Below are 25,118 nucleotides of genomic sequence, written 5' to 3'. Positions count from 1 at the left end.
AGCCTTCAGACGGGCTTTACCTGAATGCCGCCATGAACACGCCCCCCGCACGCCCCAAGCGGGAAGAAGCGGCATTAAAAAGGTGCTGCTTTTTCCGCTTCTTTTTGATTTGCGGCATACGTGCGCAGCTCCGTCTGTAAGCTGCTGCACTGATACGTCAGAATTGCTACGCCGCAAATATAAGTTGCCGGTTTAAAAGCTCCGTGTCAGCTGCGTCGCATAATGGGTCGGGGTCCGGGACATGCGTGGTTTGCAGTCAAGCTTTAATTGCAACGTCCGCTGCCATGGAGCTGTGGAAGCTGAGGCACAGCTGTGGCGCATTTTAAGCCTCGTAACCCTAACCCTAGAGCCACTTGTGCGCATGCGTTGCTAGAACCGCGGGAAGTTGTAAGTTTTGCCGGCGGATGTTTTGGTTGTAGAAAGTGATAAGGGAAAGTTTGGGATTTAAAGTGACCCCCTACACACATTCCTGCGCCATTTTCACCTGGGAAAGGGCACAGTTCGGCTGCTCCTGGCACAGCTGTGTGGCGGCTCCCCTTTGCCACCAGGCAGGATGGCTCAGCCATCCACCAGCACCCCGAAAAAAGGCAGGGGGACGTCTTGGTCTCATACTGAGACGGCTGACATTATAGCTATATGGTCCCAGAAACTGGAGTAACTGCAGAAACTGGAGCAGTCCTACCTGAATGCTGACACATATCGAGAAGTGGAAGAAGCCATGAGAGCTGCTGCACCGGTACACCAGAATTGCTACGCTGCTACTTTAAGTTGCCCATTTAAAAGCTCCGTCGCATAGTGAGTTGGGGTCTTGGAACATGCGCAGTTTGCAGTCAGACTTTAATTGCAACGTCCGCTGCCATGTAGCTGTGGAAGCTGCGGCACAGCTGCGGCGCATTTTAAGTCTTGTAACCCTAACCCTAACCCTAACCCTAGAGCAACATGTACGCATGCGCTGCTTGGAAAGTTTGGACTTTAAAGTGCACCCCTACACACATTCCTGTGCCATTTTCACCTAACAATAAAAAACGCTAAAACTGTAAATATTGACATATGTACAAAGGAGGTGAGGGGAGATGGCAGGGGGACAGCGGTGGCAGCGGAGACAGCTGTGGCTGCGCATTGCAGATTCAGCAGGAGCGCGGGGACCAAAGGAGAGGAGGCATCCATGATGCTGGTGACATTGGCAACGTGCAAGTGGACAAGGATGCCAACACCAGCTGATCACCAGCTGGCAGGAGACCACCATTGTTTTGGGGCAGAGCGGGGGGGAAGTTTAAAGGGCTGGGCACTTTAAATGCGCACATAGGCTTTTTGCCGCCGTCTGTTAGCGCTGCGCAGCTGCGCATCCACCAGCCGGCAAAAGAAAAAAAAAGCCGCGGTTTGGGCCGCCCGTGTGGAAGCTGCCTCTCTTTTTGCGGCGTCCTCCGAGGCGGCGGTATGGAAGCTCCGGGTCCGAAACAGACCCAGGTGAGGCGTCTTCACTGCCCCCCGTGTGGAAGCTGAAGCACGACCCCGGGGCGGGCCGTCTGGAGGCTCTGCATTCAGCTGAATACACCTCCAAGACGTCCTCCCCTGCCCGTCTGTAACCCGCCACTATTTTTTTAACCTGAGAGAATCCCTCTTTAGGAATCTCTAGGTCTTCTAGTACAGTGGTACCTCGGGATACAAAATACCCAGGTTATGAATTTTTCGGGATACGAAAAAATCCCATAGGGAATTATTGTTTCGGGTTACAAAAGTTTTTTCGGGTTACGAAAAAACTCCGGCGCTATTTTAAATGGAGCCGCGGCAGAGCCGCGGCTTTTTCCCCATTAGCGCCTATGGCATTTCGGCTTACGAAGGCTTTTCGGGTTATGAAAGCGGCCGCGGAACGAATTAATTTCGTAACCCGAGGCACCACTGTACAACTCTATGATCAACATCTGCTAGATCAAATCCATGAATAATCAAATCCTCAAAAGTCAAATCCACAAATGTGGAGGGCCAACTGTACTCAATGTAAGTGATATATAAAAACAATTTACTTTGCAGTGAAAATTTATTGAGAGAGCTAGCTTTATGTTGTCTGATAGGCTCATGGGATTCACCTTTGAGCAGTCTTATTTAGGGATGGGTCTACATTGGTCAGAATATTCTGGGCTGTCCCTGGAGCATTCTGGCACAGATTTCCCCCCCTTACCTCCTTTCTTTTGCTGTAGGGTTTCACTATTGCAGTAAACCATGTGTAGCTGCCATCCAACGCTATCCCTGTGAGGCCACTATGAGATGTCCAGCCATGCTATTGATGCTGGGTGCCTCATTCTGTCCTCAGATATCAGAGCAATGCACAGTTGCAGTGGTGGTGTTAGACAGCTCACCAGGACCACGAGTGAAGATTGCTGCTTCAAAAGAGAACCAAAACCCCGTCGCAAAAGGTTATTTAAATGTGGGTTGGGGAAGGAAGCCCCAAATCAAGTGTGGGCATCCTGGAGAAGAACGTTCTTATTACATATTAAAACATCATACCCCTTCAATATCTTTTATCCCAACCAGTCAGAGGCTGAAGGCCTGTTTAAATAAGAAGGTCTTTGTTTGCTGGCAAACTAAGAGGGGGCCAGCCGAACCTATGCCAGAAAGGATTTAACATAGGAGCCATCACCAAGAAGGCTCCCTCCTGTGTCCTCACCAGACAAGCCTGTGACGATGGTGGTGGGATGAAGAGCAACCCCTCCCATGAAGGCTCAGGGATGCACATGTGGGGAGATAGCAGAAAGTTGGCTCTAAGGTGTATAGGGCTTTATAGATCATGACCTTGACTTGGACTTATAGCCAGTGAAAGTGTTTCTCCAAGGGAGTGATATGGTCCCTATAACCAACCCATCAATATTCCAGCATTATATCCCAAATGGCCCAAATGTTACCATGGCCAGATCTGATATCTCCAGGAATAGGTACAGTTGGTGCATTAGTTGTAATTGGACAAACATATTTCTGACCACCTCCAAAATCTGAGCCTTCAGTTTTAATGCTGAGTCCAAGAGTATGCCAAGTTACAAACATGAGCTTTCAGGAGATATAGCCAGGAAGACAGGTAACCAAAGAGGTCTTTTCTGTATCTTCCCCAAGTTTATCAAATCTGCTTTAAAAGCTGCAAACACTGGTGTTCAGCTTTGCCTCTTGTGTCTCAAAATTCTACAATTTAACCAAGTGTTATGTTTTTGAAGAAGTTACAATGGTACCTCGGGATACAAAATACCCGGTTACGAAATTTTCGGGATACGAAAAAATCCCATAGGGAATTATTGTTCCGGGTTACGAATGTTTTTTCGGGTTACGAAAAAACTTTTGGTGCTTTTTTCGGCTTTTTCGCACGGAATCGCGGCTTTTCCCCATTAGCGCCTATGGCAATTCGGCTTACGAAGGCTTTTCGGGTTACGAAAGCGGTCGCGGAACGAATTACTTTCGTAACCCGAGGCACCACTGTACTTCCTTTATAGTACTGTGCATTTCCTACCAATCCTCATTACAGGATAACCATGGTTTCAAGATTATGAGAGAGGGAATAATTTTCTCCCAGTCCACTTTCTCCTGTCATCTGCTGTATCCAGTTTCTACTGTCCCAGTTCTCTAGGCAGCAGGCATACAAACAAAACTAAGTAGGTGAAGGTGAAGATTTTTATATCTCTCATTTTCTTGTCAGGAAAATGTAATCTCATTTTGCATTGTACTGGGCTCACAGTGTATTAACTACTCCCTGGCTCCTTAAATACAGTCCAGTTACCGGCCTTTCTCCTGCTCCCCAACATTTCTTCCTTTGGTCTTGGTCAGATCCTGTAGGAGGCCTATATTTGGAGCCCTGCTAAATATAATTGTATAAAACCCTGCTTAATAAACTTACCATATAACAATATTTGCATGAAGCCTACATGCATAATCATGGTTACAGAAACCTGGTGTCTTGTGATCAAGAGTAAGATACAAATAAAACAATAACATAGCATGGGTCATCCATTTCACAGATGAAAATAGGATATGTACTTTTTTACTTGCAGCATACCAGTAATTCTACCAACACTCCCTATTTGAAATCCTTCTCTAATACTACACATAGTTAAAGTTGAAGGTCTTCTAAAACATATGCTGATAAGGATAAATATTTGATTTCCCCCCACCCTTCTACTTCTCCTCTTTCTGTGTCCTCCGCTACTTTTCTTCCTCTCAGCGCAATCTGAAAAATCATTATTTAAAATATTATTGTGAAGGTTGGGAGCACTCACTAATTCTCTATTTTTGAAGAAAATTACTAATACAGTACATGTAAAACAGGTACCGTTTTAAAGGCTACAGTCCTATATGTGCTTGCCAGGGATTAAGGCCCTTTTTTGGACATCTTTGTACAGTACGTATTGATAGTTATTTTTTAAAACAACATTCATAAAAAACAAACAAATCAGCTTGCATCTTCACTACACAGACTACACAAATATTAATAGACCCTGACTTTTTCAACCATTCACCATTCATTACTTCCTTGTTAACAGTTTTTAATAATTTTTACTTATTTGGTCTTGTTAATTTATAGGCTATCTTATATTGAACATATCATTTCCCTTTCCTTTCCTTTCTTAACAGTAAATTATACCAAAGTCATATAATTATACACTTCTTTCTCTACTAGTTTGAATCTATATTTTGACTTCCATTTATATCTTATTTTGTTTACATTTTAATCCAAATTTATACCCATTTCCCCTCATTTCTGAGTTAAATACACAAGAACCCCCCCCCCCCCCCACTCTTTGGTGTATTCTTTAGATAGAACATTTCTTAGTCCTTTTGACATTTTATCCATTTCTAGTATATCCAATAGCTTTAATAGCCATTCATCAATCATTGGGATGTTCTCTTGTTTCCGCGTTTGGGCATAAACAATTCTCACCACTGATTATGTAAAAAACAAGGTTCTAACCCACCCACCCCACATCCACCATGTTTAACAAAAATATTTCCAGCTTACATTTTAAATTTTCTTGTAGAATCTTGTTTATTTCATAGGACCTTATCACACTAGACAAATCCTGCTCAGAAATGGGATTTAAAAGTAGACTACAGGAGGTTTTTCAGACAATGTTTCTTCCAAACAGCAAAAATGCGAAAATAAAGTGAATAGAAACTGGATAAAATGGCAAAATCCTTTTTACTTTTGGGAACTTTATGGCTGTTCGGTGCGAACATGTCTGAAAAACCTCCTGTAGTCTACTTTTAAAATCCCATTTCTGAGCTGGATTTATCTAGTGCGATAAGGCTCATAGTGTATTTGTATGCATTCCCCCCCCCCTTTTCATGACCACCACATGTTATAAAGTGATCCTCTTTCTCTAAAATATTTCCAGCATTTATTACTATAGTTTCCATAGATTTTACACAATGTTTCAGGTGTCAAATATCACTTAAAGTCATACCAGGGAGTAAGGCCTATTGAGTTCAATGGATATTTTGAGGGGTACACTATAAGATGTGGCATATACCATATCATAAACCACCATAAGATACGACACATTGGCCTGTTCCAGACTGCCAAAATAAAGCTGCTTTGGGTCTCTTTGGAGGTATGCTGTTTAAATGATGCATGTACCCTAAGAATCTGGAAGCTGCACCAAAAGCTGCACTCCAGTGCTTAGGAATGGAGTGTGGCTTTGGCGCGACCTCCGGACTCTTAAGACCCATGTATCATTTAAATAGCATACCTCCAAAGAGACCCGAAGCAGCTTTATTTTGGCAGTCTGTAACAGGCCATAGTTTTAAGGAAGGACTCAAAATATAGCTAAGATAGGGTTTGGCTGCCCCAGCACGGCTGCCACCATTTTGCTACTTTGGACTTTGTGTGAACTGCAAATTCCACAGTCTTAACCAGCACAGCAGGATCAGAAAAATTAAGAATTGTGGTGCAACAACATCTGCAATACTACATCATTGTCACCTTGGTATTACTGTTTAAACAGTTTGTAAAAATATATATTTTGCTAAATTAAATAGGTCTTACACCTAAGCAAATGTTCATAGCAAATTTATTTGTTTATTTTGTGTGGAGGCATATACAAATTTATTTATGTCTTTATTTATAAAAGACTAGCATTCTTTATTGCCATGTAATTTGCTTCCCTGTTATGCATTATGTGGCAATAGGTAATGTAGTTATAGCAACAACCAGTGGTGTACCTAGTATATTTGATATCTGATACATTTTTAAATACCTTCCTCCTCTTTTCAACAGCCTTTTCTGGGTCTGGTGGAGCTGCTGGCCAGGCAAGAAAGGCAGGTGACTTGCTTTTGTGCTTGGCCAACAAACCCACTATATCTGGAATGCAGCTCCTTTCACAAACAAGTGAAGGTGTTGAATACCATTTTGTGTTTCTTTTCAGATAGAAAAATGTCTTGGGTCAGTACTGGCAAGTCATGACATTGTAGTGGTAGAGTAGTAGCACCTTTATCTTGTCCAAATAGTAAACATTTGCTGGATAGTTTTCTGCAGCCTTTTGTTTGCTTATTCATATATACACTGAGGCATAACTGATGTTTTCTTCTAATGCAGGGAATTTTGCTGGCTATAACTGTGGGGACTGCAAATTTGGTTGGAAGGGGCCCAACTGTGATGAAAAGAAGCCCCTGATTGTCCGGAAGAACATCCACGCTTTGACTGAAGAGGAGAGAGAACAATTCTTGGATGCTCTAAACCGTGCCAAGACAACTGTTCATCCAGAATATGTGATTGCAACTGAGCATTGGCTGAGTCTGCTTGGTCCCAGCGGAAATGACCCACAAGTTGCCAACTGCAGCATTTATAACTACTATGTGTGGCTTCACTATTACTCTGTCAGAGACACACTCTTAGGTGGGTGTTTTTTCATTCCAGAGGGATGGGTTATAAAAAGGTTTTTACAGTAGAAAAGATGGGAAATAGAATATAAATAAAAATATAAATGAATAATAGGAACAAACTGTAGGAAAAATAGTAAATGGAACATCCACACCAGCAGATAAAATGTAATCAGTCTGAGAACTTGTTCTCATGTTCTCCTGCTGAGGGGAAAAACAGTAACTTCTTTTGCAGAGAAGACCATTGAAGAACAGGATTACCAGGTGTTCAGCAACTATGACCAGGGCTGTATTTGTGACTTTTAACAGTATCTTGATCAGCAGAGATCAGCAGGTGAAGATTTTCACCATATAAAGATGACTGTTATTTGCAAAAGTCTTCAGGCCAAGCTACTATGAAAGGCAGAAGAGCAAGGACTATTTTTAAAAAAAAGCGGTGTGACAGCTTGCCAACTGCCACCTATTTTGTGTTGGGATGACGTGTCAGTCCCCAAATCTCTTAAACCCCTTTACATTGTGTGCCACCATGACACCAATTAGGTAGAGATACTATCTCTGTAGCTGACACTATGTGTGGAGACCATCAAACTCAGATCTCTCATAAATGAATCCCACACCAGAACTCTCTTCAACTGCCAGCACTCTAGGGGTATAAAATTCCAACAGCCGCACCATTTTGGATCCCCCTGTGTAAGGGGAATTCTGAGTATGCTCATGCCCCATTGCAAACAAAGGGATGTGTGCATGCAGCACGGTGTGGGGAGCATGTTATAGGCACACACCCCATTTGTTTCATTATCATGTGGCTTCAGTGTATGCTTGAAGCCGCATATAGTGCACCCATGTATCACACGGGTGCACTGTATTAGCCCATCCAGTGATCAGAACACCTCTTTTTTGATGCTTACTTGTATAGGGATGAATACGGAGTCAATAGATGAGTGGTGAGCAATATCCAGCTTTTTGTGCACATATAATGCCAGAAAGCAACACTACTTTCCAGAAAGTGATTGATATTTTCTTTCAGGATACCTTTTAAAACTGGAATTACTGTAGATAGATGACAGCATTTTACCAAATGAGAGGAACTGTTAGTATAAACCAGGGGTGGGGAACCTGTGGGTCTTTACATATTCTTGCTGTTACTCCTGTCCTTTCTCACCATAGGTTTTGATGATAAAATTGATTGGCATTACAGTTCAATAATATTGAGAGATCTGTATTTTCTGCACCACTGATTAATACATATAAGACATATAGAGTGTGGGATGACTTATAATTCTGTGTGATCGAATAGCTAGTAGTTCCTGTGTGAGACAATGCCCTTTTACAGGTTTGGCACCTAATTTTGGGGAAGTGTGACCGAACAAACTTCTCTTAGTGGACCTTCTCCTTCCAGTCCCACAGTGCCTCTACTTGGTACTCTGAAGTAGTACAGTATGTATATGTAAGGACAACTGTAATGAGTGCCAGGGCCCATTCACACTACATGGTTAGGGCTATATTACATTTTAAGTGGATGGCAACTTCCCATGGAATCTTCCCATGGAGAGGCATTTAATATTCTCAGCTAGAGAACTCTAGTGCCTCTGACCAAACTAGAAATTCCAGAGTTCCATAAGATGTTATCATGGCAGTTAAAGTGGAATGATAGTGCTATAGCAGTGTAGTGTGAAAGGGCTCCAGTCAGTCCTGTACCTCAAACTATTTGGTGGTGGGGCTCCACTTCCTTCTTAAAGTTTCTCCACAACAGTATTATCAGTATTTCATTGCCAACATTTAGTTGAATTAGACAACTTCATCCTAAAGAGAGGTAAGTGTAGTTCCCGAACAACATTTTTTGCTGAACCAACCTAAGATTTAAATCTAAAGAAGCTTTAGATGTTGAATCTTGAACAGCTTTCCATTGCTTAATTTGTACAGGGCAATCAAATTTTGTATTCCATTCAATTCTATCTTTGTTACAGTTGAATTCAGTAGTTTCCAACAAATATCTATAAACTAGACTTTCTAATTTAAACTACTCTGCTGTTCCATTTACAGGACCAGGCCGTCCTTTCACAGCAATAGATTTCTCCCACCAAGGACCTGCCTTTGTTACTTGGCACAGGTATCATTTGCTGATGCTGGAAAGAGATTTGCAGGTTAGCAAAAATGTGTATCTCTATGTTATTTAAAACTAACAATTATTGTAGTTACTCTACTTCACAACACCATGGGAAGGGAAGGATTCTCAGCATGGTAGGCTAAAGTGGACAGCTCAACAGATGGCATCATTCACAGTTGTCCTGATGCCAAGGTCAACCCAATGAAAGTAAGAAGGGAGACAACCTGGTGTGACTGTAAGAACTTAATTTGCTAGCAGCTTGTTTTACAAAATGTTGCCATGATTGTGTGTGTAGAGGTGGGTAAGTGGAAGGGTTATCTCTCTCTAAATAATTTTTCTGCACCATTCATAACTTTTATAAACTTCTACCTATCTTTCAGCCAATAGTGTATGCCTCCTGAATTTCAAAAAGTTCCAGGTTTTTTCAAAGGTGCTCCTTCAAAGGAAGTAAACTCTCTCCTCAAATCATTTTACTTATCCTTTTCTGCATCTTCTTTAACCTATATAATACTTTTTAATTTTAAGCAATATCAGTAGCACCAGGATTTTAAAAGCAGTTGAGGGTAATGTAGGAATGGGAAAATCTGTCTAGTTCTGAGCTGTGTCAGAACTAGACACTTGCATGATTTTATCCTTAATTCCCAGAAACTGGGACATCACTTTGCCAAAATAAACATACTATTTTACATACTGAAGATAATCCCTACCAAGTAACGACTGTTCCCTAGGTGGAAAAAGTTACATTGAGGGCCTTGTTACTGTTAGCTTTAGAAAGTAATGTTGTTGGCCCTGATACTCACAGAGTATTTATTTTAAATATACATTATTGTAAATGTCCTGTTGTTGTTCTTGTTAATATTATTATTATTATGCTTTATTTATATAGCGCTATTACCAAGCTCTGATAATCCCTGTTCTAGAGGAAAGTCTTCTCTAATATATATATATATATATATATATATATATATATATATGTGCATTTCCCTATAAAATGTATGTAAATATGTATTCAGGTTTATATATATATAACTAAGGCCTCATTCCCACTTACCTGGGGGCGGAGAGGCCAGGAAAGCTGGGCTGCCGGGGCAGATTCAAATCTGCCTGGTTCCCACTTAGGCTGAATCGATTTATTTCAGAATAAACCGATTCAGCCCAAAAGACCCTGAAAAAAAAAAACCAGCGTCTTTTTGATGTGGGTTAAATGGGTCAAAACCATGCCCCCCCTTTCCGAATCGATTCAGCGATTCAGATTAAGTGGGAACCATGGTGGTTTAAACTGGATCATACTGAATCATGATCCGGTTTAAACCACCGTGGGAATGAGGCCTAAATTTCAGTCTGTCTCTTTGGTCTGGATGTGGATTGGATAATTTAATACAGGAATTCACAAAGATCAGATTCCTCAAGTATCCTTAGGGTAAGACATACTCAAAATGTAGTATCTAACCAAAGCCATTTATGAATACTTTAAAAAATATTATTCCCTCAAATACCTTGAAGTTGATGGACCTTGTTCATGGGACCTCTTGAGAAAAGGGAGAAAATATGTCCACCTTGAAGAACTTCACTAGATTTCAATCTGCCAGTGCTAATTTTTCCAGTAGTGGGGGAAGAGCTCTGATTTTCTTAGTTATTTGGTAGTCAATCCGTGCAGTATGTTTTTTATTAAGACACAACATTCACATGTAAAGGTTGGGGGGGGGGATTCTTCAACCCTTATTCCACCAACTTTCCACTCATGCAATCCCACCAATCCCACTGCTGTGGCCAAATATGAGGTTATTCACCTTTAACCCTACAATGTGAAAAGGACAACCATGCTCACTATAATTCCCTAGAGTGAGGGCTTTCCTTGATCTGCACCTCTGCACACAATGTACCACACACACACTCTCTCACAGTCTTCACAAATTACGTCAGACCAAACATACCAAACCCCCAAACAAAGCTCTCTTCTGTCTTTCCAACTCTAGACTTACTCCAAAACCTCTTGTCTAAGACAAACCCTAATCTAACTGAATTCTCACCTGTCATTCACCAACCTTCTGCAAATCACCTCAAACATGCAACCAATCAGCATTCACCATTCTTTCCCCCTTCTAGCAACATATAGTCTAATATACAATCAATAAATCAAACAATACAAATCTATACAAATCTATAACACCACAGAGGTATTTTTCATTAGACTATAGCAGTGTCTATAGGGGAGATAATAAAAGAACTGCAACGTGTGGGGCAGGTGCTGTGAAGAGGCAATATGGGTGTTCTCAGGTTGCAAAAATAGTAAAAGTAAACAAGTGTTTTTGATTTATACATTATTACCAACACACATGCACACACCAAATATAAATATTTTAACTTCTCCTCCATCTCTTCTGCACTCTATGTTATTTAGCGGATGATTGGCAATGAGTCCTTTGCATTGCCTTATTGGAATTTTGCTACGGGCCGAAATGAATGTGACATATGCACCGATCAACTACTTGGAGCATCAAGACCAGACAACCCAAACCTCATAAGTGCGAATTCAAGATTTTCACAATGGGAGATAATATGTAATAGGTAACAAACGTGAGGGCATTGTACTGTGAGGCTATAGAGCCAGTTTCTTAACAATTTCCCCTGCTTCTCTTACTCTGATTGATTTTCTGCCTTTTAACTGGTGAATCATTTTATTGTTTGCATATAAATATGTGTCATATCAAAATTCCAATCTAGATGCTGTTCAAAAATAGTGAACAAGTATAGGATTATTTCCATTTCAATAAATAATATCGACACCTTAAGACTTGGTTCAGATATAGCATCAAACTATGGTTTAACATTATATGATTAAGAGTTGGGGTGCTTCCAAATGAAGGGCTCCTGTTTCTAGAAAAGAGAAGGTATTGTTCAGTTTTCTGACTCTTTCTCCTTAATGTTTGTGTGTGTGTGTGTGTGTGTGTGGTGTTGGTGAAAAAAAATCTAAAGCAGCACTGTGAATGGAAGACAATTTTCAGACACCCTGCAAAGTTCTGTGAAAAGACAGTGGTGTGATAAAAACCTTGTCTGGAAGCAGTGTTGTCGCTATGCTCTTCTAGCATAACTACAAGGTTGAGATTGAAAACATTTGCTTTCATTTTCACCTCCTCTTACACCTGAACTGTGGTTACTGGTCAAAAACCCTATTTTGAAATTGGCTTGTTCCATGGCTAGAAACCACATTATGGTATTTTTGTGCAATTGTGTGCAAGTTGTGGGTGGAATGAGAATAATAAAATGAGCAGGGCCAGATTCAAAAGTGGGCAAGGCCCAAACTACCCTCAAATCCACATGTGTGGCTATAATGGCTGGTGGATTCTATGAGTTGTATTCAAACAAGTTGCAGTTAAAAATCCATGAGCTCTGCTTATCTCAAAACCTGAAATCTGAGTTGTGAACCTTGTTCTTTGTATTTGTGCCCCTCACATTATTATTAACAAATGTCTTAGAATATAAGCAACTAAAATAAGCCCCAGTTATTAATCAATGGAAATATTAGTCAATTAATATGTCAGTTATTCCAATTAGTACTTGCAATCTGAATTTGACCTGTTGTAAACAAAATATAGCAAAACTTGGCACAAACATCTAATCTAACTGCTTTATATATCTTTGTTTGAAACCAAAGTTTGGATGATTATAACCGTCTGGTGAAACTATGTAATGGAACCAATGAAGGCCTTCTACAGAGGAACCCATTTAGCAAACCTAGTGATCAGCTACCAACCATGGAAGATGTTCAGAACTGTCTCTCCTTTCAAGATTTTGATAAACCTCCTTTCTTTCGGAATTCCACTTTTAGCTTTAGGTTTGTTCTTTAATTGCTATAGATCTTTTTTTTAAATGTGGCATTTCTTTCAGGCTGGTGGAGTCTGCTCAGTAGTAATGCTTTATTTCTCCTGCTGTCTGTCACAGGAATGCTTTGGAAGGCTTTGAGAAACCAGATGGAACCTTGGACCTTCCAGTTGTGAGTCTCCATAACTTGGTCCACTCTGTTCTGAATGGAACTGGTGCTCTTCCTCACTCTGCAGTGAATGACCCCATCTTTGTGGTAGGCTGTTCTCCTACTTTTGGTTTCCTTTAAGCAGTCTTCTCCATCCCAGTACTCCCCAGATGTGCTGGACTACAGAACTCTCATCATTCCAGATAGATATGCAATGGAAGATGGAGAGTTAACTCCTTCCCAAGGGAGGTTTCTAATTAGGATCAGGTCCCTTGAATTTATTTTTCAAGGGGGGGGGGAGAGAGAGAGAGAGAGAGAGAGAGAGAGAGAGAAGAAATTTTTGGGAAAGTGGGATATCATCATCATCATCATCATCATCATCATCATCATCATCATCATCATGGCAACACCAACAAGAATAAGAAGTAGAAGAATCATTTGACTTCACAGATAACAATTTTGTGTGTTTATAAAAGCTTTAAGTCTAGCTATTAAAAGGAGAAGAATGAACTGTGGAGGCAAAACAACAGTGGGCTGAGTTCATTTGAATACAGAATGAAGATAAATATGATTTTAATTTTTAAAGAGAGCAAAATAGTTCATAATTTTTATTATGATGATGATGAGAAAACGTTTTTTGGAGAGGCAGGAAATATAAATAAACTCAATAATAATAATAATAATAATAATAATTTGTGAATGAGCACTGCAAGAGTTTTCTCTGTATGAGCAAAAAAGAAGAAAAAAGAACGAAAAGGCAGCTGAGAAGAAAATAACACCTGCTTTGCTATTAATCAGAAATTCTTTCCTCAATGTTTTGGAAGCATAAAGAAGTAAATGGGCTCCCTCTGGTGGCTACAGTAAAGTTTGATACTGTACTTATAGTTTTAGTGCTGTAGGAAGAGAGTGTAGATAATTTAAGAACGCTTTTTATCTTCATAATGTTTGGCAACAGTGCTTAAGGTAGATGGGTTGCAGGTTAGTTCTTTCACGGTATGTTCGAAAAGACTACTTGTTACCCAAAGAAAATGGAAAACCTACATTCACTGGCAATGGTAATCTATGGCCTTACATTTTTATTGTTATAGTAGTATATTTGTGTGGTCATTAGTGTGGTGTAGTGGTTTGAGTGTTGGAGTATGATTCTGGAAACTAGGGTTCAATTCTCAACTCAGCCATGAAACCCACTGACTGACCTCGGGCAAGTCACACGCTCTCAGCCATTGGTGTCACTAGGGTTGGTGTCACCCAGTGCAGTAAGTCATGGTGTTACCCACCCATTGACCTCCTCCCATTTCACACCATAAAAAATCCTTAGTTATGCTTTTTTGCACTAATGTTACTCGTAAATCATAATTCCCATATACCACTGAATGTAATGCTGATAGTTGCAACATAAACAACTAGCAAAATTAAAATTATACCTTCAAATTACAAGATCATATACACAACCTAAACGTATTTACATATACATAGTGAAGGATTGGTGAAAATGTGATGTTTTTAAAGAAAATTTAAAAAGAATTTAAAAAAATCAAAAATTTCAATTTATTTTTTATTTTTTTATTTTTAAATTTTAAATTTTAATTTTGATAAATTCCGGGGCCTTTCCTTTCTCTTCTCACTGAGCTTCACTCCATTCCTACCATCTTTTAAAGCATTTTAAAGAGATACAGGCAATTGTCACAGCCTATTTCTGCCTAAATGCAGATGTTTGAAGAGCAGTGGTGTCACCCTTCCCATAGGGCATCAGCTAGTGCGGTCTGCACCTCCTGCACACCCCTAGTGATGCCACTGCTTTCAGCCTTAGAAGAATGTAGTGGCAAACCTCCTTTGAAGAAGTCTTGTCAAGAAAACCCTATGTTAGGGCTGCCTTGGGGTCTCCATAAGTCAGAAATGACTTGAAGGCACACAACAACAACAACAAAGCAAATTTCATGTGGATTTAACATCAGTGTGAATTGAATTTTCCAGGTCCTCCATTCCTTTACTGATGCAGTTTTTGATGAATGGATGAAACGATTCCGCCCAGCTGAGACTGCATGGCCTCAAGAGCTGGCACCTATTGGTCATAACTGGATGTTCAACATGGTGCCTTTCTTCCCTCCTATCACCAATGGGGAATTGTTTCTCCCTGCTGCACAACTTGGCTACAGCTATGCCATTGAACTGCCAGGTATAACTCATGTTTTCCCCAGAACTCACTGCAACTAGCACCTTTCCCCCACCCCACCAGTCCTTCCTTTGCCCAGTTAGATTCAAAGGTGCACATTCCAGACACATGTCTCTGAATTCTTTTTTCTCATTCTTTTAACACAAACATTTGCCATGTGCTGTTCCTCCCTTTGCTCTGGGACACCTCTAAGAAGTACTAATAAGACTGTACATAAAATAGGTATAAGGCTAGGAACAAGGCTGTGCATTTAAAATCCTCTTACAGCTTACTGGAGAGGAAAGGGATTAATTTTATTTTATTTATATGTTGTCTGTCTCCCAGATTGGGACCCAAAACAGCTTCCATTGAGGATCAAGTTTTTTTTAATTAAAAAAAAACTGAATAAAAATTTAAAAACATTCAAAAACTTCCACATTATGCAATATAAAATAATTTAAAAACCTAGTTTGAAACATCTAAAAGTTACTGGGTTGGTTCAGGTTTATGAAAAATTTGATTCAGTAACATCTGGTACACATAACTGTATATAGGAGCAATTAGTTTGCTTATGTTTCTAAAAGGGATAGGTAAAACCGTGAGGAATAAATTCTCATTTGAATCTACTTGCAGTGTCTTCCTTTAAGGAAGAGATCCTTGTATATTGTTATATATTGGGATGAGACAGAGAAGCAATTTAAAAACCATTAGGCATATCTTCTAATTTTTCTTTGTCTTTCCAGAGTCAGATGAAGAGGCTCGTGCTTGGGCACTTATGGCTGGATCCACCATTGGAGGAGCTCTGATAGCTTTAGTTGTGCTGGTCCTTCTGCTTGTCCTGTTTCAGCACAGGAGACACAGGAAGGGATTTGAGCCTCTCATGAATGCAAGGTTCAATATAAAAAGATACACCGAAGACCCTTAAAATAGGCAATGTTTCTCATGGTCTGTCTCCAGGAATCAACCTTGAGTAGTCAATTGGTCACCATGAGCCATTTGTTCAATTAGCATCCATACAAAAGTGCAGTTCCCGGCCAGTTGCATTACATTGCGCACTATTACTTTGGATTCCCTTGAAAGATTAGCTTTGTGCAGGTATTCTGTGATCATAGGTGGATATCAAAGGTGCTAAGATTTGACCTACATATTTAGAACACACCTTGTCATAAATCCCACACAATACACTAGATCAAGTATGGAGCTATATAGACCACCCCAAATGGACGGTCTGCAGCCACCCCTTTCCTGGCCAGATTGGGGCTGTGGCAACCTTATGCCATGGCCTCGATCCAGCCTCTGGAGAGTGCAAAAAGGAGCCACTAAAAAGCGGCTCCTTTTTGCGCCCTCCAAAGGGTGCCATAGCCACAGTGGTGCGGCATTATGACGCCCTTTCGGTGCTGCATCATGTGAATGCAGCACTGGAGGGATGTCATGATGCCGTGCACTGTGTAGACTGGCAAACATCAAAATGGTGCCCTGGGGGTGGGGCTAGAGCATCCAGCGTGCGGATGCTGCACCCTAACTCTGCCCACAGGCCAGCACAAAGTGCCAGTCTGTATTGGGCCTAAGTCAAATTTGGAAGGTCTAGGAGTAAATTTTCCACCCCCTGGACATACCATGGGCTGAACCACTATCTAAACCAGAAATGCATGGAGTTCCACTCTTAGTTTGAAAAATTCTATCTCTTTTAATACTTTAAAACAAAGCAAGGTGCACAAGAGGGGGCAAGCACCTTGTTTCAAAGAAACAAAATAATGTGTGTCTGTGTGTGTGGTGGGACTGTGCAGACATGAACAGGGGAAAGCAAGACATCCATCTGTGCCTTAGATACACAAAATCATAGGGGAAGCACATTTTTTATTGCATGCCTTCTTACTGCTATTGCTCTTTCAGCATTTATTTAGCACAGTGTGCTAACTGCTGGACAGAACATGCCCCTAGTGTTTAAAAACCACTTCCTTCGGAAAAACTGTAATCAATGCTGCTCTCTTTCTATATATTTAGCCAACCCTGAGTATTGATTATGTTGTGTTTTTACAAGATTCAGCATCATATTCTGTGTACACAAAAGGTGATCCATCTTGTGTACAACAGTGGATTTTGATACATCCTTATAAGAGAATGGCCACCAAGCAGGTTATTACTGGTGTCAACTTGGACACCAACTTGGACAGCACCAACCACTTGTTGGAGGTAAGAGAGGCCCCTTTTTCCTCTCCACAAGATATTATTGCTTTACTGTTTATTAAATATCGTATGGCCCCCGGGTCCCATGTTTTGTGGCCCTGAAGCCTTCCATCAGTCCCTCAAAGCCTGTCAATCCCTAACATTTTTTAAAATTGTATGATTATAAGGCAATTTTTGCTTTCAGACAGCACAGAAAGTCCCCTTCCCATTGCAAACTCAAGAAAACATGCAAAAATCCCATCTATGTGTGTATGTGTGTTTTGAGTGGGTAAGGGGGAAATTGCCCTTGGCCCTCCTGAAGTTGTCCACCCCGTACTACACTACATCATACATAAAATCTCACACTCCCAAATAGCATCTAGGTGACACATAATTGTATCTAGCATAGATGCAGTTTCAGGTACTAGATCATGTACATCCCATATCATGGGGTATATCCCATACAGTACTTTTGTATACATAGGACTGTTTGGGACATGCAGTCCATCTGTGGCAGGGTGCTTCCATGTGCTTCTAGTGATTGCTTGGTAGTGAAATTGCTTTTCCAAAACTCAGGGCTAAAGCCAGTTTTGTCCCAACTAGACCAACCCTATTGAAATCAGTAAGCCATAGATAAGTAGGAACTTAGTAGTTCCAGTTCATTTGAGCTGGGTTTCTCTAGCTGGGGAGTGACAATTGTATTTAGCCCAATGTTACTCATTGCATGCATTCATATATGTTTTAAATTATGCTGTGATTTCTGAATTAAATCCTTAACCAAAAGACCTGCTGTAGGTTTACCTCAGAATGCAATATATTTTTTTCCTTCAGAGGTTCTCATCACTCTTTAGTACCACTGAGATGGAATTGTCCCACTAACACAGTGTTGACACTTTCAGTCATAGGTCTCATAGACTAGAGATGTTACTGTGCTAACACAAATGTAAACAGTATCTGCTTTTCCTCTTTTTTTACTCAGTGAATAAAACTGGCAGTCTCTAAACAGTGAAGGAACTGGAACATGCACAGTATAAAATCATAGGGTGCCCTCCTGTGGCTTTTCTCGAAAATAACACAGACTATTCTAAATTGGGTTTTCTTCCCCCCCCTCCTAATTTCTGCTGATGAACAATAAAGACTGAAGCCCAAAATGCCCTCTAACCTCCTGGTTTGGCAGGAAAAGCCCCAATTTATCCTCTGTCCTTACACTTCTAAAGCTGCGTTTCAAAACTCTCAATTTCTCCCTTTTCCTCCCACTTTCTCCCTTTGACCTCTGCTTACTTGCTTTAAATTGAGCTTAAAGTACAACAGTAGTGTGTACTCAGTTAACTCAGCAAGTGGTGGGATAAGAGGGTTAGAATCTTGCTCTTCCCAGTAGGCTCAGACAAAAGCAAACTGCCACAGCCTCTCCTAGCTTGTGTATTCTTCCTCATTAATAGCTTTGGCCATCTTGACTGCACACTGATGTTGCTTGGCCACACATATCCTTGTTTACATCTGTGAATTGTTGGAGGATATTTACATGCCCTGTTCTTAGGTTATTCACATTTTTTGGGGGGGAAATGCATAACTATTCTCCTTTGAAGGAAATGTAGCTGCTGTGCTTTGCTGAAAATTGACCCCCCCCGGCTGCTACTTTCCTTATTTTCAGAAAAGGAATTTTCAGCAGTAAATTAGTGTGAAAATTTCATCTGGATTAATGAGTCATGTTCTGACATGGTGCATGGTCGTGTGACTGGATATAAGCCAACATGGGGAACATGTGCACATAGTAGAATCACTCCCTGATACCAATGTGACTACACAATGAGGGGCCCCATGTGGCTTCCAAACTTATTTAAGTTTGGATTAAAACATGTGTGTGTGTGAGAGAGTACAGGGGTCAAACTGGGGGAGGCTGTTACACAGTGGAGCTAGGATACAGCCCCCATGTAAATTCAGCCCAAATCTATTATTGGACTTTATCAGGCCAACAAAAAAGACAGGAGCATAGTGGTATGCTCCCATCAATATCGTGCAATAACGCAAAGATGATCACATGATGTCACGCAATGTTGCGATTATCATGCAATTATCTCATGATTAAAGAGGCATTCTAGCACCATTCACAGATATTCCCATGAATAAAAAGCAGTGCTAGAATGCCTCTTTATTCATGGAATAATCGTGACATCATGTGATAATCTTCGCGTTATTGCATGATATTGATGGGAGCAGACCGTCTTTTTTGTCGGTCTGATAAAGTCCCTAGATTGGTACCTAGTTGAAAAAGCATCCACAGAACATGAGAGAACCTTTATGATGAGTCTGAATTGTAAAGTTCAGTTAGGAGAGATTCTGTATGTGGTTCAGGGGTTAAGTAATGTGTATGTGGGGGAAATGAGAGCATTGCTCCCCCCCATAAGAATCCCCCCTAAGAAATTTTCCTTTAACCCCCAATTTTCTATCACTGCAGTCAAATATTTAGAAATATAGTTTAGGCTTCTCAAAAGGATATGGTAGAATATTTCAAAATCACCATGTCAAAAAATTCATTCTCATGTAACAAGGTATGCTCAGTAAATATGAATATTAGACTTTGGTGCATAAGACAGGAAAACTGTCTGTAGCCAGAGTTTGAAGAATTCATAATGGACAAACTAGGGCTGCTGATGCTGGCCTGGACCCTTTGTCCATCTTGGAAAATCAAGCCAGTTGCAAACTGCAAAATTCCTTCATTATCCCTTCCTGCATTGACAAGAAATGGGTGCATTGATTGAGAGCAATCTGTGCTTAACCAATTTGTCTGCCTCAGCTGACTAACAACACTGCCAAAGTGGTTCACACTGGGACTCATGTCATGAGGAGATATAGAGCTGCCTTCAGAGAAGTTAGCAAACACACCTGGATTTCAAAAACAAACAAACAAACAAACAAACAAACAAAAAACAACCAAATATACTGATTGGCTTTGTCCTGTGTACAGCCAACTCCATTGTCTTGGTTGCTCAGACCACTTAAGATCCATTGCCAGACCCTTAGTAGACCAGCCCCAAGTTAGAAAGTCCTTAAAAACAGAGAGACATAGAGAGAATCCCTCTCTCTCTCTCTTTAACATATCCTCTCTTGGACCTGCTTCTCCAATCTCCAGCCATCTTCTTCACGTGGGAAGAAATCCATGTGTGTGTTTTGGTCTGTAAGCCTTAGCTAGACCCTTCTACTTTCCTCCCAGATTGGTTAGGAGAAGAGTTTTAGGCAGGATACAGACCGCCCCTTTGGGGCAGCCTGCACCCACCCCTTTCCCCAATGGATTGGGGCCTCAGCTGCCACAGTGGCAGCCCCAGAAGCCCTGATCCGCCGCTTTTCCAGGCCACGGGGAAGTGGCAAAACGTTGCTTCCCCCGGCCTGGAAAGGGGTGTCCTCGGGGCATCATGCCCCAAGGACACCCCGACAGCGGCAGGGAAAGGGAGAAAGGGCACACTTGGCCCCTTTCTCTTTGTATCGCTGGTGCCCTACAGTGGCGCCATGACATAACAGCCATGCCACGCCGTTTGGATGCGATGCGGCTGTTACATCAAAATGGCGGTGCCCATGTGAACAGGGCACCACCATTTTGTACGTACTCCATACGTACTAGGGTTGCAGGCATCTAAAACACTAGGCAACCTTAGTACGTATGGTGTATGTATGAAATGGCCCGTCTGTACAGGGCCTTAGTTTCCATACTATTCCTCCTCTTTTCCTTAGAGAAACAACTTGCTTACATTCAGTATACAGTGGGCCCTCGCCTTACGTGGGGATCCGTTCTGGATCCCTCCGCGTAAGGTGAATTCCACCTATGTTCAAGCCCCATTGTAAACAATGGGGCTCATGCACGGCGGCGCGGTGGCGCGCGGGGTGCAACGGGCACGCACGCCCATTCAATTGAATTGGACGCGCCGCCGCGCGCGCCCCGCGGCTTGAGCGCGTATGCTCAAGTCGCGTAAAGCGCGCCCGCGTATGCCGCGGGCGCGCTGTATATAGACTGTACCGTTGGTTTCTGCTGTTATCGTTTCCTGTCTTTTTAATAAAGAAATAAGTGGTTTTGCTGCAAAATCAGCTTGTCCTTCTATCTTATGTTTAATTGGAGCCACTTTGGTTAATTGACTGTTTTTAAAGCCTTCAGCCTGTAAGATCCTGCAGAGAGCTAATGTCTAGAACAGTTTTCTCTTCCCCCACCAAATCCAGTGCATTGCTCTTAATGATACATGTGCAGATATACCACACTGTCATTTAATAATCCTGACCTTTGAAAGTAACATTTTTGAAGAAATTTCAATTTTTTTTAGAGATTTCGAGAGAAACCATGGTGCGTTAGATTTTTACTAACAGTTCAGAGCATTATATAATGGAATGATTTGCACAATAAGGTATCTACTTCTTTCTCACTGTTATTTAGTTTACACAACAATTTTGCATGTGGAAAATATTGCATTTTAAGTTGATTTGTTTTTGTGGAAGTTTCACAACATACTTTTTAATTAATATGCACTAGCTGGGAAGTTACCTTTGCCATTACCTTTGAAAACACAGAAACCTCTCCTATAATGACTTTTGACACAGTCCTTCTGCCCCTCCAAGTTTTGTCTTTTGTTAAAATTGTCTTCCAACAGTCCTGATGTAGCTGGCTGCATGAACCTCCAAAGTCCCTTTTTGGACCCCCTGGGTTTCCCTTAAAAAAAAAAAGGACATGGCAATTTGCTACCAAAGTTTATCAGCAATCTGGTAATAGTACACACTGACTAGTTGTAGTACATTTAGGTTCACTGAGTGTCAATATCACACTTTGTGCCCATTTTCCATAATCAATATTATATTAATTAATCAATTTAGATACCTTTAAGGTTCTTTTACGTTTTACATATAAATGTAATAATAAGTAATCAAGCAGGAGCGAAGGTGATTTTATGTGTTAAAAATGAACTGTGCAATTTTGTTTATGAATGAAATCGATCATTCCAAGTACTAACTATTCAAGAATGGGGGTGTCATTTGGAATGGTGGAGAATGTTATTTTAATAATTAAATTTAAATATAAAGAATAAAATAGAAATGGAGAAACTTTCAATTTTATACAGTTTCTATTTTAAATTTTTTTGCTAAGTTCCACCCCTTCCTCGTATGCCACATCTCTTGGACATTTAGGTCCTGAGCTCTTTCCCAGATAGGAAAGGGGACCATGACTCCATGCGAGTTTCCCAGCTTTGCATTAGGCCCTTAAAACAGATCTTGTGTGAACATATCAAAGTGGTAGCATTCTCTGGTATCCTTCCCCAGTTCTACTTCAATTTAATATATTCAGTGATTTGCTACACGTGGTTTAACATCTCTGTACTCCCCAGCAAGAGATGCTGCTGCAGGCTGATTAACAAATTAGATTATGAATTCTAAGTGTGCTTGTTGTTAATTTAATTGAAACCTAATTGTGACTTAATTAGCATCTTACAGTATCTCTCTCATTGAAACTTAAGGTTATGTGAGGTAATGCACAACTCTTAAAAACACATTCAAATATAAGCCCCATTTACTGTATTTCTGTGGCCTCTCCTTGCTCCTTTCCACAGATTTCCTTCTGTGCTGCCAAATGTCTTTTGCCTTTCCTCTCAAGTAAAATATGTTGCCACCAAGGTCATATTAGTTCTTTGTGCTCTTAAGCATCTAACAAAATGGTTGCAATGTCAAAATGTAATGATACTATCATAGTGAGAATGCACTTCTAAGCAGAGTGGAAAGGCTGATCTCTCGGGAACTTTCCATGCTGGAATTAATGTGCCTACTGAGAAATCAGTGGTGAATTTCATATCAATTCTGAAGAATTTACAAAAATTCAAATTTAAGAAAAAAATGACTGCAGGAAAAAGCAAAACAGATACACACACACACACACACATATATATATACACACACATACACATACACATACCATTCCTAAAATGGTGAGGAAGGAAACTGGGGGGTGCATAAATATATAAGGCTAGCCAATGTGCTCTTTGTTGCTCAATGATAGTGCCAAAGCTAGTCTTCAAAGAGGAATGTTGAGCTCATTTTTTAGTGTGACAGTGCAAATCATCTCACTCATACATTCCGGGTTTGTTATTTACACTATGGAACTGCATCGATGCACATCTCTGCAAGTTCTATTGCTCACATGTGCAAGCGTTTCAGTAAAGATGGACTTGATGATTTGAATGCATTTGGAACACATTCAAGGCTTGCAGAGTTTTATCCTGGGTCTTTCAGGTCTATTTGCATCAGTTATTCACACTACCAATGATGTGGATCTTTTAAGAAAAAGAAAAGACAACTCAGAGAAAAACCCAATATCGATTATCCTGGATTAAGTGGGGTTTTGGCAGGCCCCCTAACTTAATCAGGTGCATTCGAGGCATGTGAACAACAAGATTGAACCGGATTCAACCTGGATTATTTTCAGTGTCTGAATAACCTTCTAGTTACTTGGAGGTAATTCTTACCTGTTGCAAAGAGAAGTGACAGCAAGATATGCCCACTGGCAACTTTCAGCTCTCAGAAAGCCACTACAGCAGCTGGCTATTTTGTGTGGGCAGAAAATCTGACATGGTTACGGTACTGTTTGACCTCTTTTCCAGCTTTTTTTCTGTGCTGCCAAATGTCTTTTGCCTTTCCTCTCAAGTAAATACATTCTCACCAGAGTTATGTTAGTTCTTTGTGCTCTTAAGCATCTAACAAAATCGTCACAATGGCAAAAGGTAATGATACCATCATAGTGAGAAAGCACTTCTAAGCAGAGTGGAAAGGTTGTTCTCTCTGGCATTTGACTTGCTGTTCTTTGTTACTGGAAGGTGTGTATCTGAAGGTTGAATTCATGCACATGCTAAACCTAAGAAGATGTAAATATGAGAATTTTCCAGATGCATACAGTGCTAATTTCTGACCAGTTGTATGTACTCTTGCCCACCTTCTGAAATTCCCTCCTCTACACAACCATTAAAGGCATAGGAGCCTTCTCTGGTTTTCAGTCTGGCAATCTTTAAAAAAGGCAAAAAAGGCCATCCTTTCTTTCTTTCAATAGGGAATTCAGAAAGCTTCTAGGGTGGCTGGATGTCTTTGTACAGGTGATTATTTCCATGGTGTAATAAGAAGACCCCAATTGCGCACTGGGGCATTGTAATACTACCCCCAATCTCTCATTGCTTGATAAATATGTAAACTGAAGACAGACATTCTCTGTGTTAATTCTACTTTTTCTTAATTTCAGTAGTTTTCCTAAGCCCATAAAATTAGCCAGAATGTTGAAGCTGATTAGGTTAGTTCAAATTCTATTTCTGGTCAATTTCGCTCCTACTAGTAACACACTTTTTCTTTCTTTCTGAAGTGAATTCAAGAGAGTAAATGTGGTCTAGTGGTTTGAGCACTGGACTATGACTCTGGAGACCAGGTTTGAATTTTTACTCTGTCGTGGAAACCCACGGGGTGACCTTGGGTAAGTCACACTGTCTCAGTCTCAGAGGAAGGCAAAGGCAAACCCTCTCTGAACAAATCTGCCAAGAAAATTTCATGGTAGGTTTGCCTTAGAGTTGCTATGACTTGGAAAAGACTTGAAGGCATGGGATTACAAATATGTCCATAAATACCTTTGAGGAAATGCACCCAGTGTTTGGTGTGATTTTGTTTTGTTTTGAAACAGATATTTTTATTGGTAAGGAAAATGTGCACCCTTTGCAAACCAATGCTTCTCATGCTTCTGAGAACTTGTTTTAGCTTGTTTTGTAATCCATGAAGGGCTACAACTGTGGAAACCCAACTGAACAGAGAGCACTGTGGCACATGAACAATATTACTACAGTGGTACCTCGGGATACGAAATACCC

The 25,118-nt window shown here is 40.7% G+C and overlaps 1 protein-coding gene across 1 annotated transcript; it reads left to right on the top strand.

Annotated features, from left to right (window-relative positions):
* Positions 1 to 3,915: 3,915 nt before the first annotated feature.
* On the top strand, positions 3,916 to 16,323 carry DCT (dopachrome tautomerase). The gene is made up of 8 exons (XM_042458423.1): positions 3,916 to 3,949; positions 6,572 to 6,871; positions 8,899 to 8,999; positions 11,364 to 11,530; positions 12,618 to 12,797; positions 12,905 to 13,040; positions 14,907 to 15,108; positions 15,828 to 16,323. Exons 1-8 carry the CDS (start codon positions 3,916 to 3,918, stop codon positions 16,007 to 16,009), a joined length of 1,302 nt encoding a protein of 433 aa, XP_042314357.1. The 3' UTR covers positions 16,010 to 16,323.
* The last annotated feature ends 8,795 nt before the right edge of the window (positions 16,324 to 25,118 follow it).

The sequence above is a fragment of the Sceloporus undulatus genome, chromosome 3, assembly GCF_019175285.1.
Source record: "Sceloporus undulatus isolate JIND9_A2432 ecotype Alabama chromosome 3, SceUnd_v1.1, whole genome shotgun sequence".
Classification (NCBI taxonomy): domain Eukaryota; kingdom Metazoa; phylum Chordata; class Lepidosauria; order Squamata; family Phrynosomatidae; genus Sceloporus; species Sceloporus undulatus.
Note: the sequence above shows the minus strand (reverse complement) of the source record. Positions and strands in the feature narration are given on the sequence as shown.

Coding starts and splice junctions, on each gene's coding strand:
- DCT (XM_042458423.1), top strand. CDS start 3,916: ATGGTTACAGAAACCTGGTGTCTTGTGATCAAGA. Junction 9,000..11,363: donor TGCTGGAAAGAGATTTGCAG/GTTAGCAAAAAT, acceptor TATGTTATTTAG/CGGATGATTGGCAATGAGTC. Junction 12,798..12,904: donor AATTCCACTTTTAGCTTTAG/GTTTGTTCTTTA, acceptor TGTCTGTCACAG/GAATGCTTTGGAAGGCTTTG.